The 16,574-nt window shown below is 30.5% G+C and overlaps 3 protein-coding genes across 9 annotated transcripts in view; 1 reads left to right on the top strand and 2 right to left on the bottom strand.

The window, feature by feature from the left end:
- The window catches only part of LOC128887737 (trinucleotide repeat-containing gene 6A protein), a 30,108-nt gene extending 16,945 nt beyond the window's left edge, over window positions 1-13,163 (bottom strand). For 4 of the 7 annotated variants that reach the window (XM_054143940.1, XM_054143943.1, XM_054143945.1 and 1 more), the window contains exons 1-5: window positions 12,957-13,162; window positions 8,008-8,201; window positions 2,949-2,998; window positions 2,598-2,710; window positions 1,707-1,884 (exon numbers count right to left, since the gene is read on the bottom strand). In XM_054143940.1, coding sequence (XP_053999915.1) covers window positions 1,707-1,884; window positions 2,598-2,666 — 247 coding nt within the window. In that variant the 5' untranslated portion in view covers window positions 2,667-2,710; window positions 2,949-2,998; window positions 8,008-8,201; window positions 12,957-13,162. Of the gene's footprint in view, window positions 1-1,706; window positions 1,885-2,597; window positions 2,711-2,948; window positions 2,999-7,071; window positions 7,649-8,007; window positions 8,202-12,956 lie in introns of those variants that run through there. The other 3 variants (XM_054143946.1, XM_054143941.1, XM_054143942.1) reach the window with 3 other exon arrangements.
- Window positions 13,164-13,750: 587 nt separating this feature from the next.
- On the top strand, window positions 13,751-14,965 carry LOC128888155 (39S ribosomal protein L13, mitochondrial). The gene is made up of 4 exons (XM_054144794.1): window positions 13,751-13,955; window positions 14,147-14,270; window positions 14,400-14,554; window positions 14,623-14,965. The coding sequence occupies exons 1-4, from the start codon at window positions 13,932-13,934 to the stop codon at window positions 14,854-14,856; spliced, it is 537 nt and encodes a 178-aa protein (XP_054000769.1). The 5' UTR covers window positions 13,751-13,931; the 3' UTR covers window positions 14,857-14,965.
- On the bottom strand, window positions 14,925-15,791 carry LOC128888156 (39S ribosomal protein L52, mitochondrial). Its single transcript, XM_054144795.1, has 4 exons — window positions 15,641-15,791; window positions 15,402-15,471; window positions 15,203-15,335; window positions 14,925-15,127 (listed from the first exon to the last, which is right to left on the bottom strand). Exons 1-4 carry the CDS (start codon window positions 15,687-15,689, stop codon window positions 14,987-14,989), a joined length of 393 nt encoding a protein of 130 aa, XP_054000770.1. The 5' UTR covers window positions 15,690-15,791; the 3' UTR covers window positions 14,925-14,986.
- Between the last annotated feature and the right edge of the window lie 783 nt (window positions 15,792-16,574).

Below are 16,574 nucleotides of genomic sequence, written 5' to 3'. Positions count from 1 at the left end.
TTGTACCAATTTCACACTTGTACATTTGACAATGTCTCATCTCCATAGGCTGGTTTTATTTGTTTAACATTTCAAACTTGTCGGTAGGGGATTTTCTGAGTTTGATGCAAAATTTTGTCATATGACACTGCTCCAAACTATGATACATTTTCAGTCATGACGTCAACACTTCTCAATTTGCTGGTGATGAGTGTTGGAAAAGTTCATACGCAACCAAGTTGAGTTAGGCTATGTACTTTGCACTCCATACAGTCTCAGCAGACTGAGTCCCACAGCTCAAAGTCGTGAATACAAAACAATTCAGTCTGTTGCCGCAGTGACGCTCGAGGAGCTGTGACGTAGGCTTGCATGATGATATAGAAGAACCAATGGAGTACTAAGAGTTAACATTCACCATCAATAGCACTGCCAATAATTCATTAAACATATTTTTGTGTACGAAATATAGCTTCAATATTTCATGATAAACAAAAACAACTATACATTGCTATTGCAAAAATATGTATACATTATCAATTTCACTTGCACCAAGCATTTAGTAATAATAAAATGCATGATACACATAGCTAGCTGAAAGATACATAAATTATGCATTGTTATCTATTTTAATCATTTCATAAAAAGATAAACAGTTTTTTTAATTTCGTATCAACTCTATAGTGCACACAATTAAAAAGAATGTATATTGGCACTATAATAGCGGCATGTAACCAAAAATACAAATAAAACACAAAACGCACCTATAATAAAACGAAAAAGGCCTCAAAAAATCGGACAAAATAGAAACGATTAATAGTATTTTCGAATAATAAACCATATTAAATATCATATGTACTCGTTACTTACCGACCATTTTTCAGATTTATCTACAGTTAAACATTTAAATTTCATAAATACGTGTAATTAATTTTAATACCACTCAAATGTAATTTAATTCACGTGAAATAAATTATTCTATTGTTATTTTATTGTATATAACACAAAAATACAACTTTTTCTATCACAAGATGCGGGAGTGAACTTGCCGCCATTTTGTGCGTGCACACGTCATACCATTCTTATATACGATCACTGTAGTCATAAACAGAAAGAGGATAAATTCTCCAATTAATTTCATTAGGACACCACCAGGAATAATTTTGTAGTTTAAATGGAAATTAAAAAAAAAAGGTTCTGACATTATAATTATCAATGAAAAAAGACAAATGGTAATTTTTAAAAACAAAAGTGTTAGTTTGTACGAAATTTATAAAATTAAAATTCCTGTACGACAGAAACTAATGTTTTTGCTCGTCATATACTCAATACTATTCAGTGACTCGTCACATTACTGAATGTAAACTAGCATTACTTGTCCCCCTACCCAACTTTATGCCCATTCTTGAATTTCTAAATTGATCGAATCGTATATTGATAGTTCTGATATAAAGGCGATTACAATGTAGTGTACTACTCTCTGCATATGACCAACATCGCAACTTCGTTGGTTTGTAATAACAGTTTGAAAATGACTGTTCCCATGGAACTTTTACTACACAAATTGTGAAACATAAGTACGTCCCACTAAAATTGTATTTAAAAAAATTTCAAAAAAAAAAAAAAAAAAAAATCATTTAAACAAAACATATCAAATCATTGTATATATATCCCCTTCAATGCTCACATACACAATTTACAATAAAATTATAATAAAAATGTATAGTTACCAGTTTGGCTCAACAGGACGGTTAAAAAGTCATTGGCGGCGGTATTTCCAAGATGGTTAATAGGTTTTACCATCGTGTTGTTGTTTATGAATTCGATATCACAGTACCTAGCATTTTCTGATTCTTTTCCCTTCCCCACCCCTATCGGACTGTTTTTCCCTAATACTACTGCATCCCCCTAAAACAAAGAAAATATTACCGTATAAATAATTTAAGATACACTTCATTTCTATATATACTAAATATTAGGAATGTGGCGATATGGAGTTATAGCCACGACTCTCATCTGTGTGCCCCCACCAACACACCTCTTTGAAAGGGACATAACTGCCCCCACTATTTGCTTTCTCTCTCTTTTATGTCGCCTTTAGCTTTTGTTACGCGGCGCGCAGGCTATCTGTGTAAATCTACGCTTTGAACACATTCACTATCCCCCGAGCCACATGTAGGTCGAGACAATGATCACTTAAAAGTCTCTAATCAACATACGGGTCAAAACAACTTTGATTCTGATGGCTTACCATGTCCTAGGATGTTGAAGCTTGCGAGGATAATAAAAGTGTTAATTCTATTACTAATTTTGTAACTTCTTTTACGCTTTTTATGTTCTCTATGCATGAACATTAATGCTTGTTATATCATGCGATTATATCTATAATTTATTATTTATTAATGAACGAGACTTCTTGAACTAAAATAGAGATTTACTTTGTATCTCCGGGTTACATGATTCCTGTACAATCAATACTCTTATAACAATTTCGCAATTTAAAATGTTTATAAAAAAATTAGAATCGAAAACTTCCCGAGATTTTTTGTAGGTATTGTACAAGTTTTTATCACGTTTCATAAGAGAATTAAATTCTATTACAAAATTCAATTGAATCTCACCATGGAATTTTGTACGAAGGCATTTGTTTCTGTAGAAATCTCATGTGAACTAGAATTGTGTGGAAACATTGGGCTCAGTTCTTCTTTGGCAGGCAATGCATAGAAACCAAGATCTAGAAACAAAATTTCGTATAATCAATCATTTTTCATTACATTCAACAAATCACTGATTTAGTGTTTCAATAAAACATTGGTAACTTTTTATTTACATTATGTCGTTCACATAAAAGTTAATAAATCGTCTAAAAATAAAGAAGTTTTATTTTATAATAATTATTACATTGATTTGTACATCTACATCTAATGAACAACTTAAGGACTTTTTATACTAAGAAAACTAGTAATACCAACCTTGTAGACTATCACTATTAATGTGCTCCTAGCTCCATGCCAATGGAGATCTATAACAGAAAAACATAACAATTATTATTTTACTTTCTTATGTATCACATATCATGAGTCGTAATTTTTCACTAATTCTACACATTGATATATATCAATTTTTTAATACTTTACCAACCAGTATCTTATTAATCAGCTTTCTTGCTAGGACAATCAATTAATCCATTATCTATTATTGAGATAAGATTTAATGCTTCTGTCATTATATAAATTATGAAATATTATAGAAATATTAATTAAGAAACGATTCTAATAAATAAAATACAGATTGAATAATACTAATACTGTCAAAACAAAAAATATTATTGAATTTAAGTATCTGCTAAATCGCTACTAGTTAGTAAAGTATTAAAATTATAAAAATAATTTTTTTTTAATCTGGTACTGTCCCACAAAGACTGGTGTTGCCTAAACGGAAAGTCCAATGTCGGTCTCCATAGATCCATGTCGCATTTAACGTGTTAAGTGACCGATGTCAACCCCGCTTATACAAATTACCGCTTAATTATAGCTAAACAGCGTAGTTCGTGATCATCAATTTTATTTTGTATTGTATGGCGTTAACCCTGTTTAAAGGGTAGACGCGTTTATCGTGTCAAGCGATCGTTAGATTTTGGTATGAGAATCGCAGCTGATCAGAGAACCGCTGACCTATATTTCAAGGTCCTCATATCATAATTTGATAGGCGCAACCATCGCAGGTACCGTTAGTTATGATATAGTAGGTCAAAAATGTATCTTATTAGGTGTTTTATTTGTTGTTTTTGTTAGGTGTATTTTGTTATCATATATCAGTATTTTCTCCTGAATAAAGTTCGTGATGTATGGTTTATGTATATTTCATACTAAACAGGGAGGATTTTAGTCATTTTAACGTTTTCAAAATTGTTTCAAAAATACAGATCATCTTTAACAAAAGAAGATAGTCGAAGACACGACCTTTTCTTTTATTGTTTCTCTCATAGTAACTTTTTCAATAAAAGAAAAGATTGTCCAAATATTAATTTGAATCAACAATAAAGAATGGAGTTAATTGTAACGTGAGATTTTCCAAAAATAAAAGAAATGCCAGTGAGTGACGCTATAGAGTCAAATGGGTACCGCGACACTTACAGAATGACGATCACAGATTTGTAACATTAGAATTTGTTTATAATTTCTACGCTGTAAGAACGACTTTTCGACCCAAAAGAAAATTGTGTTCGGAAAGCTGATTCTTCTCAATGAATATAAACAAATAAAACAAGTCGTAGAGTTTGTAGTTTCGTAAATAAAAATTCATTTGTATCGAATGGCCCAACGCGCGGGCCTAGATAAGATGCATCGTCACTGCGTAAGTGTCGTCACGTCTCCCCACTCCAGCGGATCCCCCTTCACACGGTCCCGTCATTTTATATCATTACTCGATTGACTGCCTGCGGAATCACACAGCTCGCTGCCCATCTCTAGTTTATAGTTTACGCAATCCTACTAAAAAATATACCAGATATACAGCTTCTTCATTAGTAATTTAAATGTTTACTATTGAATGCAATAATTATTTAATACGCTGATTACTATGTCATTCATATATGAATGACTAGGTTTTTTACTAAAAATGTAGATAAATTAATTCTGTAAGTGAGGTGACGAAAATTAATTTGGATAGGATTCGTAGTTTGGTGAAGTTTCAGAAAATACAATGAATAACAGATTGTGTAGTTTCCAATTGTATCAAAAGTTTTAGCAAGAATAGTAATTGTAGAAATTTTCAGGAATATCAGTTTATTGTCAACAATTCTAAAAAAAGTAAATTCACGTTCTACTATTTACTAAATATATCTAATAATATTTTGTTTCTCAGAATTTGAGGTTAGCAGATCATAAAACTTTGTAGTGTATATGTAACAGTGTGAAAGTGATTTATGAAGTTTTATTTGGAAAAGATAACTTTGAAGAATAAAGAACAGACTATCATTCTAATTTCAATGATAAATTTATTAATAGAACCGTGATGTACACGTAAAAGAAACAGAGATATTAGACACATCGTAGCTGACTAGTCATTTAAAGTAACTTAACGTCAACAAGTTTGAGTGCTGGTCTTTTTAAACAGCAAAAGAAATGAGCCTCTTTTAAAGAATGTACTATATATAAAACAATTATCCATAAAAGACAATAAATGCATCATTATATACATAGTGATGATGCAATATATCATTACTGATCTACAATGAATCCAAAAAAAATAGAATAATCATACTCTCCACTTATTAAATGAAAAGAAAATTGTACTCCATGACAACGTTGAGGATTCTCGCAACAAAAGTTTTAAAATTTTATCTCATCTTATTCGACAAATTTTGAAACTTGAAAATCAGTAGTATTGCTCACAGAAGATATCAATTATTGTCCAAGTGGGAATAAATCTTAGAGTACACTGTTTATTTAGAAAACATTATTTATTTAAAATAAGTTTGGAGCAACAAAACCAAATTGAGAAAATAATCAGAATCCAGGAGACATAATACCATTTAATCAGGACTGAAGATAGTAGTCCTGCTTGGTGTAATTAGTGTGATTGTGCAAAATAGGAAGTAAGTTGGAGTGTAAGTTCACAATATAAGAAAACAGTAATTTACTCAAATTAATCATTGGTTTACAAATTATTTTTCTTTTAGAATTGTTCCATTTTATTGGTCTTTAGTTGAATTTTGACAGTATAAGTTTTGACTAGTAGGTAGCTGCTTATTAAGATCTTCCTTGCTGCATAATTTGATTTATAACCTCTATAGGTAGGAGACTATTTCCTATTATATTCTGTCTAAGATTTGGAGATCTGGGGTGAACATAAATGGAGCAGCAGCAATGTGTTGACTGCAACACAATTTCTCCATATCTAGAGGTGTCCTTGAAATTTGCTTAAACTATAGTATTAAAAATAGAAATTTAGAGTCATTGTTATTTCATGGTATATCTAATGATAACTTGATTTCAAAATTTGCGAGCATTAAATTTAATTAGTTGTGGGCATTCTAAAAATATATTACAAGTTTAAAATGTCAGTCACCAGTGACCGACATGACAGTCAACATGTTAATCAAGTCGAATTGTTTTGGTCCTAATATATCCTAATTAACTAAGATCTATTATATTATAAGAATTTATACCTTTAGGCAAACTTTTGATTAATGATTCACAAACTATGGATCACTTGTAAATATATAAACATATTAATGGAAGTACAGGAGTTATCAAAAGAAAAAGCATATAATATATAGCAGAATAAAATAATACTTTTAGTGGTTTCTTTTTAATTAAAATTGGTCATTAAAAGGTTATCTACAGTAAAATTGCCCAAAAAAGAAACCAAAAGGAAATCTTTCAAAAATAACTCGAATTTATTGTATAGTTTTATCAAAATTGTTTTGTACTTTTAACATATTCATAATTTTTCTTCTGTGAAAAATAACAAACCCGAGAATTCTATTGAATAATTAATATACTATGAAACTGACTTCAATATATCTTCCTACAAAGCTACTTCCTAGTAACAGCATATTGTTCATTTCCTGCAACAATGACTCCAAAATGATGAGATTCTAAAAAATGAACTGAAATATTTTGAGTCGTCATAATTTTGTAGGAATATTATAGTAAAATACCAAATTTGAGCCAGACAGAAGCATCACAATATCATTAATCGATGCTACGAATTCTCATTTATCATCCTTTCTATATCAACAACATACAAAAATTTGAGGTTGTATCATTGTCGCAGCAAAGAAAGAAAATGGATACACAATTGTCACAAAACTATTTTTAACAACTTAAACTATCGCTTTATTATCCTGTGTTTTGTACTGCACTTTAAAATACATTTAGAAAATGATTCGTTTGCTACTAATGAAATATAAAGCTTAGCAAACTAGCAATAATTGTTAACAAAGTGGTATTTAGATTGTGCACTGCTCTTTAATTTTATATGTCTAGACAAATAATATGCATTGTCATAAATGCAGAGATGTGTCTAGAACTTATTTTCACTCTGAACACATCAGGAAAAAAATGTCAAAATCTAAAATCTGCTTACCCAACACTACAACTTGTCGCAAAATAATATTCGATACTCGAATGCATTATGAATGGTTGACACGCGCACTAACAAACACCATGAAACAATTCGTTCTAATCAAATATCGTAAATATACGCGGAACTCCGAAACGGAAATCGGTCCGATCGATGTCGCGCGTTCTATTACAAATACACAATTACCATCGCAGTTCCTCCACAAAGAGAAATAACACACAAAATAAGAGAATCCCCCCAGTGACAGAAAAATTCTACTACTCGCCAAAAAATCTTTCGCGAGAACGTTTCAACGACAACCAGGCTAGTGAACGAGAATAGAGTAAATGGTTACAATAAAACGGAATTTTGTTTTCCACAGATAATTTTATACACATGCACGAGCATGCATATGCTACCACGTTACACGTGTATTAATGTCCAAACTAAAAATATTGTACAAGCACACGTCGAACAGAATTTCTCCGATGTGTTGTGCGAAATTCGTATACGCATACATACGTAAAAAATTAATGCACGTATACATATACATGGGAGATTTACGTGCCTACGTATTGTCTACAGGAATGTACGGATAGATGGTATATACTGTAATATGATATGCACATGTACGCAAATGTATATATATACGCGTATGTATACATGTATATATACATACGTATGTACATGGAAATACATATATACAAGTGCATATAACGCGTATATATTTGCGTACATGTATCGTTAATGTCGTGTATATACATATATACATACGAATACGCATGTATATATAATGTAATTTAACGATAGAGAGATAGATACAAAAGATCGTAAAACGTAAAATGCAAAGGACCGAGAAAATCGAATACAAACCAATATTTTTTTCGGACGTTAGAACGAATAGACGGCTGGAATATGAAATGTATCCTGTTGGAGGTGATGAGAGAGTCGGATACTTACTTTTTAGGTTCGGTGCCCGAAGAATATTTCAGTCTAGACGAAGATATTTCGTTGGCGCACAGAACGGGCAGAGCGAGTACCGCTCTGCTGGTGGGCTATTCCGGCGAGCGGCGCTACTCCCCCGGATTTGGAGAGTACGGTGCTGCTGATGCGCTCATCGAGTTCCAATTCACAGTTGTACTTACGAAAAGACCCTTTCACATTTTAGAAACGAATAGTAAGTAATACAGGATAATGAGTTGCGATGCTAAATTATCATTGCCGCTACTATTCTTATGGGCGAATGATAATCGTAATTGTTCGTAATCTGGGATGATTAGAAAACCGAATTGTTCCAGTATAATTTATATTTGGGAACTTAACAATCAAGTGTCTCGAAAAACACTTGCTTAATGGACCAATTACTTCAGTACTTATGCGTCTAATGTATGCAAATATTTCTTGTTACTATATGCATACCGTATAATAACGGTGTAGTTTACATAATAAATAAACAAATGTACTTATGTACATGTTCCTTTAAATGGTCGTTACTCGAGGCATAGGTATAAAGAGTAGGCAATAAACCTCGTATTACGCGGTGAAAATATTGCGGCGACCCTTGTATAACGCGTTATGTAAATATTAGGTGTAGAAATTAATTCTGTGACTGTATTATATTATTTATAACTCTGGTTTAAACAGATATATTTACTTGGCATTTCGGTATATTAAGGTACCAACATTCTAAATCTTCAAATTGATTTTTATTATAATGTATCTATATACATAACCTAAGTCTCAACCTGATGGTCACTGCAGTCCATACATAGGAACTTTTGAAATTATTGAATGTAAAGGCAAGGAATTAATTTCTACACCTAATGCATATTACCCAGCAGATGTCTGACAAATTTACTTCATTTTTACCAGACTGAGTCTTGCATGAGCATTTTATATAGTTTCTCTGTGGAAAAAAGAAGTCGAAAGTGTATAATAAAGGTTGCACACAAGAGATTTTATTCCTAAGTTTGAATAATCATAGTGTATGTATGAAAATAATGAAACAGGCTTCCAAAATTTATTTATTTCCTTAAATCTCAATAATACAAAATTATCATTTTAAAAATTGTTAATAATTTGGTTCCTACTTGTCATAGAATTGTGTTCATTGAGAAGGTATAATTTCTTCTTATAATAGTAAATATTTCTTGTAGTCTACAGACATCTTTCTACATAAAGCAATGTTTATTTTACTTTGTGTCAGCTTCATATATTCTCTCTAATATTTACTTACAGGGTATGTTGTCATTACAATGCAATAAAAACTGTGAATTAAGTAAAGTAGTGGATCTGATACAAATAGGATTAAAGATTTCACTTTTAATATTTATGAATACAAACAAAGTTAATGAATTATAGGAATGCAATGAATGTGCTTCAATTTAACCGACTTTGAAAAGGAGGAGATTACTCAATTTGACATGTATACATTTTTTTTTAAATACAAATACTCTTATTAAGAAACCCCATTTCACGCTTTTAACTTTAGGTTTATCGTAAATGTATAATAAGACTGTAATTGTATAACATGTTTGAACAAAGATAAATACATAGAATATGATATTGATCTGAACAAACTTAACAAAAACTGATGTGTTTAATAATTTAGCATTGGGAATAATATTTGTACCAGCCTATGTCATGAGTAATAAGAAACAATTGAATAAAAGAAAATTCTTGTATTATTACTTGATAGGCAAAGACAAAACTAGAAAATTCTATCATCTTGTTAACTTTTGGTTTTTCAGCATTTAAACAAGCTATATACTTGTTACATACTTCAACTAAGATCCATAGTTTATTTATACAATACGATAGATTTTATTTGTGAGGTAATCACTACACAATATTTAACATAAGTAGAAAAGAAAACTTTACACAGCATGCAATATAATGTATATTGTCATTGTATTTGCTAAGGTTTTCCCTTTATATAATCAAATTTATTTAGTTGTGAGCATTCAATCAAATATTATATCTTCAATATTATTTTATTCTATTAAAATTCTACTTTTTATCAGAAAATAAATAATAAATATTGTCTTTGCTCTTTCTTTTTTAAAATACTTCTTCGTTATATTATTTTCATTTAGTTGGTATGTAGGCATTTTCATTAGTTTCACGTAGGTTTCTTCTTCTTAATGTAATTTTTGTTCATTTATATAGAATGGATGGAAAAACATAAGATAGGGAACACTAACAAATTCGATTAATAAATTTTGAATTATAAAAAATATCGATTCAAAAAAGAAATAAACACTGTACACTTTTATGATTCACGCAGGGATTATCGAGTACGGATAAGTTAATATCATATCGCGGCTGATAAATAAAATAATAGATAATAAACTACTACAAATTATCGTATAAAAACACGAGATGGTAAGATATTTCAGAATTGACGAGATATGAAATTCAATAATTGTACGTATTTCACACGCGTTTTTTTTGTTTTCATCCATATTGTGATTACGCAATTATGTGTAATTATTCATTTAATTGCGTAGGAAAATTCAAACTGATTATTCGTTAAAAACAGAGTATATACTCTCTACAAAAGGGAGTATGCTGTCGATAGGGTGATCCAGAATTCGAATTTGTGTTACTAGATTTTGTTTAAATAATATAAATCGAATTGTAATAATGATCAACAATACAAAAATATAAATTTCCTGCTGTTACGATTTGGAAATTATCGATCCGTTAAAGGTGGTACTACCTATGTAAATGTATGTATACGATTCTTATCTATAGAGTGCACTAATATCTGTGCGTGTACAAGTGCGTGCTATTCTCTCGGGCGCACGTCTGCCCTTCACTGTGACAAGTTCACCGGTGTTTGCCAATACGTTTGTGCATGCACGTATTATTCCTGCATATTACCTTCTGGTTAATATTTACATTAATACTTGAATGCATTATTTATAACAAAAAAACAATAATAAAGTAACTGCAAATATAGAATATAACTAATATTTGTTTGTAAAATATTACATTTTCTCACTTATTTATAATGGACGAATCCCAAGAAATTTTGTTGTAAAATTTTATTTATGCATTATTCTGATAACCACATAAATTTACACCTTTTAAATTAAAAACTAAACCGAGCTATTTTATTTTTAAATTTTTTGAGCTTTAAGACCAATTTCAATTTGTGGCAAGTATTGTTTCAATAAAGATGTCCAAAATAAAATTTTTGTTTCTGTATATAACTGAAAAATGATTATTATTCAAATAAACAATCTTTTTAATACATATTGAATACAATCTGGGCCTGAACTGAAATCGCAAAAGCAAAATCATTTGTGTTTCATCTTAATGAACATATATGTATAATTCTCAGTATTTCAAAGAATATAAAATTCAGGTTATTAATCGAGTTCAACTTTTAAATGCAAAGATCTTCATTTACTCAATATATAATACTTTATCTTATATATTTTTACATTAATACTATTTGTGCAATGCAAACAAACAAATTTCTCAGTTTAAATCATTTTTCTGTTTCATACTACATATATAATATACAAAACTTGAACATATTGTGACAAAATCTATTTGAAACATTGTATTCTTTATAAATGTAAGACAGGTAATGAAGTTACCAATGCTAAATAGTATTTATTTCTCAAATCATGAATGCAACCATGAAATCAATCTATATATACAATAATAAAATACTACAAGTAGCAATGAAGTGATCAATAAAATACCATATAAAATCAATATTTAAACAATTCGCAACATTGCAAATATCAATTACGGATTCTATTCCAAAAATATGTGTTTGTGTTCAACAAGACTGTATCTTGTCCAGGAACAAGGTTGAAGAAGTTATGGTGCAGAAGATTATAGTATCAAAAGACCATGGAAGTTGGAAAATGTTTTTGACCTCTGTTTTGTGACACTTTCTCAACCTTTTAGAAGAACCTCCAGAAAGAAGCAAGACGTGTCTCGCAGAATCAGTTTGAAACTTATTTCACAAAGGCGTATATGCTTTTCACACTGTTCATAATTTTCCCAATTTAGAAATTGTCTTTTCCACAAATCACTCAATTATTTTCTTCACTGATATAAAGGATATATATATACATATATATATTCCTACGTAATTCATATAGTTCGTTCATCTTTTCATTATCATAGCACCAATCTACATGTATCCTGCCAATATATTTAACATACTAAATTAATGATATTATAGTATTTGTACTTATTTCAAATAAGTAACAGATTTATTATCCAGATAATATAATATATTCTCAATTCCTATATTTATTGCACTTTTATGTAAGTTATTCTTTAAGAGGTGTAAATAAATATTTTTATCACTTATTCAGTCAATAAAAATAAGTTCATCGATACCAATTGCTGAAATACAGTACTAGTATACTTCCTATATTGTGCTTAATGATAAACCTTATACTACCAATTGACATTTGTCGACAAAGTAACTAATCACCACACATAAATGTCCAAAATATTAACATTAATCACATTGTAACATAAAATCATTCCAAATATATATAATCAAAGTAATTGAATGAAAATAAAAATAAAAAGTATATTAATATATTATCAATATTTCAAAAAACATAAAGTTAACCAGTACCACACAAACATAGTTAGTTCACTATTTACTGCTGATAATTCAGTTTCTTCACTAATTTATGTTACTAATTAGACTCATAAGTATCTACTAATAGTAGATACTAATAAGTATCAAAATACATAAGTCTCATGTGAAATATAATAAAGAATAATACTTCAAAATTAAATTGTCTGCTTCTTGTTTATAATATCAGAATTATTATTTAAATTCCAAATCTCAATATGGAAAATTCATGCGAGTCATTACAAGGTTATATTTACACTTAGCACTATAGAAATAGGATTTGACTTACCAAATTATGTAATCATGGAAAATCCTTAACATTAAATTGAACATGACACTCTTCATACACTCTTAAAACACATTTTGTTGTCAGCATGATATTATTTACCGAAAATACATCTCAATCGCTAGGCACAGAGCAACAAGGGGTCTAGTCTCACGTATGTAAATGGTTAAACCAATTGAAACCCTTTTGTAGCGCCGCCTACAACTGGACGTAGACAACTGATCACTGATGATGATCACTGATCATGATCCATATTACTAGAAACCACTAGATTCACCAGTGGTGAACGACAGAGATGGGCAATACCCTAGACTTCGAATAAATCTGAAGTTTGTAAAATGTTAAAAAGAGGAAACAAGACAAACAAATCACCAAACTTCAGATTTATTCGAAGCCTAGGGTTTTGCCCAAACTGGTGAACGGACCTTCTCTACGGACATATTCCTGCATATTCCTATGTCAGAGATGGGCAAAACCCTAGACTTCAAATAAATCTGAAGTTTGCCGATATGTTTGTCTCTTTTCCTTCTTTAGAAAATGTTCTAAGGAGGAAAGGAGATAGACATATCGGCAATCTTCAGATTTATTCGAAGTTTACAGTTTTGCCCATCACTGGGACAGTCTATCTCCTGATATGTCTATCTCCTTTCCTCTTTAGAACATTTTCAAAATAAGGAAAAGAGACAAACATATCGGCAAACTTCAGATTTATTCGAAGTCTAGGGTTTTGCCTATCTCTGCACTGTCCTAATGTTCATGGCTTGGACCCCCTATTTGCTCAGTAGAACATAGTGGAATGTATCCAATGATTTAGCGTCCGGTGTAATCAGCATTAATAATTCCCAGAACATTTCCGAATTTTGTATACAACTTTAGAACTTAATCTAACTTAACCTACAAAGTAGAATGACTAGCATGATTTGAAGTCTTCTGCATTATTATTTTCTGGTTGAAATTAATTCCTTAATATAAATCATTATGTCTCTCCTTCGTAAAGGACAGGTTTGGCTAATTATATAATATGATATCATTTGTCTCTGTTATATTTTACATTGTTTTATTTTCTCCCATGAATGAACATTCCTTACTTATAAAATAAATCAGTATAACTTGACCGAATTAAATTAGTTTTGGTATTTTTTATATTATCCAAATATTTCACCACTATTATTAATAATGAATTTCATTTGCAGCAATGGGGCACTTTTGCACGTATCTGGCATCTTTATGATGCAAAATGGCAAGATCCATTTAAGAGTGCAGAATTATTAAAATCCTACCTCAAAGGCTTATACAAACCCATATATCATCCATTGAGTAAGTATAATTGAATATACACATTCATTATTAAAATCACTTATTTTTAATCGCTTGTCTTTGTAGCATTTTTTGGTATGGGTTTAGAGATTTTCGTAGTTATAACACTTTAATATAATTTTTTTATAGATGAGTGCGGTGACCATGTTATAGTAATAAATAGCAAATATATTGCATTACGTGGGGATGAATGGAAAAAACGTGTGTACTTTCATCATACCACATACCATGGAGGTGCAACTTGGACGCTTGCATGGGAATTACACAAGAGAGACCCAACCATGGTAAATCTTACTTATACATTTCATTATATAAGAACAATACATCTACTATATTTTTTACGTTTTCACAGATTATGAATAAAGCTGTTTACAGCGTGCTAAACAACAATCTTCAACGACGACATACTATGCAAAGATTGCATATTTTTCCTGATGAGAATGTACCCAAAGAGATGTTAGAAAATGTTAGTAACCAAATCAAACAGTTGCAGATAGCTCCGGTCAGATTAGATGATATTGCAATCGAAGAAAGAGAAAACTTCCCACGCCTCATACAGTATCCCATAGATTATCAGCTTCAATAAAATAAATGTATATGTATATATATATATATGTATAATTAAGCATTTTAAAAGAAAAATAAATCGTTAAGTATCATTATTCAATAAATTTTATTATTATATTTTATAGATATATATCAAAGCTTAAGAAATATTATTTATTATCTAATTCCTGTCTTTTGGGTTTTAATTTGCTATTTAAAATCTTTTGTACTGTTTCCTCTCGCTGTTTTATCATCTTAACGTGTTTCTCTACTGCATAATCAATTTCACCAACAAGCTGTACAATTCTTTTCTGTAAATAGAATATTTTGTTAACATAAATACAATGTGAATTTTAAAGAAAACATTTTACATGTAAAAAATGTACCGCATGTTCTTGCTGTTTCTGGAAACGTTTAAATTGGTTCTGGCCGTATGGAACAGGTCTATTATCTCTGAACGAGTAATCCGGTAAATTAACCAGTGGACTATTTTTATTGGGATTGGATGATAAACCCTTCCTATAATCATTTCGTGATATGCAATTTTTTATTCTATTTTTTACTTTTTATAAAATATAACCTTACATCTTTCTCCAATATTGATTCAAGTATGTTGCAGCAGATGAATGAAATCCATTGACAGTAGTAGCCACATCTGCAATGTCAAAAAATAAAACGTTTTTGATCTTAAACAAAAAATAAACTTAACATTAATATAAATATAATAAGTGAAACATGATGGACTACAAGAATATATTTTACATTTAAAATATGACGTACTACAAAAAACGATATATTTAATCGACAATTTAGTATGTACTAACTTTTACAGTGAGCAGTACGCAATACTGTCATTATCCTAGTTGATGACATTTTATTTTATTCAAATATTTAATCAAAATTTAAGGTAATCGAACAATACATCTACAATATCATGTGCGCACGAGGTAAACTGGTGTCACCAGCGGAGAGTAAGTAAACTACTAGATAGTTAAATGAAAAAAACACATGATTATGTTATTTATTTTTCATATTAATATATATTTACTTATAATGTTACAAATTTTAATGTTAAATAAGGTTTCGATACATTCTACAATAAAATCAAGTTTAAAATTTATATGTAATCTTTAGCTTTATATATAAAAATAATATATTTCAAGGAGCAAGTGATTGCAGGTGACAAACTATGTTTCCGAAAATAATGTTATTCTGGTTCAAAACTTACCTTTGTATCAGGAGAACATGATATGTGAAGAGGTGGCACGTTGCGCCTACGAGCAGACAACTAGACCGACAAAAAGAGAAACCTAGGTTCCCGCATAAAAGGGGCAGTCTTATGCCTACGAGATGGCAACCGTACCGACAAGACTGCTAACATACGTTGCCGCATAACAGGGGTACAATCTTTGGTACGTATCAAATTCTAGCTTGAATTTTACATTTTGGTATCAGGAGAACATGATATGCGAAGAGGTGGCACAAAAAATACATGGTACGTATCGAAATTCTCAGGGAATTTTACATTTTGGTATCAGGAGAATATAATATGCGAGGAGGTGGCACCGAGGAATACATGGTACGTATCGAAATTCTCAGGCAATTTTACATTTTGGTATCAGGAGAATATAATATGCGAGGAGGTGGCACGAGGAATTCATGGTACGTATCGAAATTCTGGCCGATTTTGCATTTTCATATCAGGAGCACATAATATCCGAAGAGGTGGCACGTTTGCGCCTACGGACAGGCAACCGG

The sequence above is a fragment of the Hylaeus anthracinus genome, unplaced genomic scaffold (assembly GCF_026225885.1).
Source record: "Hylaeus anthracinus isolate JK02 unplaced genomic scaffold, UHH_iyHylAnth1.0_haploid 11989, whole genome shotgun sequence".
Classification (NCBI taxonomy): Eukaryota; Metazoa; Arthropoda; class Insecta; order Hymenoptera; family Colletidae; genus Hylaeus; species Hylaeus anthracinus.
The sequence above is the reverse complement of the archived record's forward strand: the minus strand, read 5'-3'. Positions and strand labels throughout refer to the sequence as shown.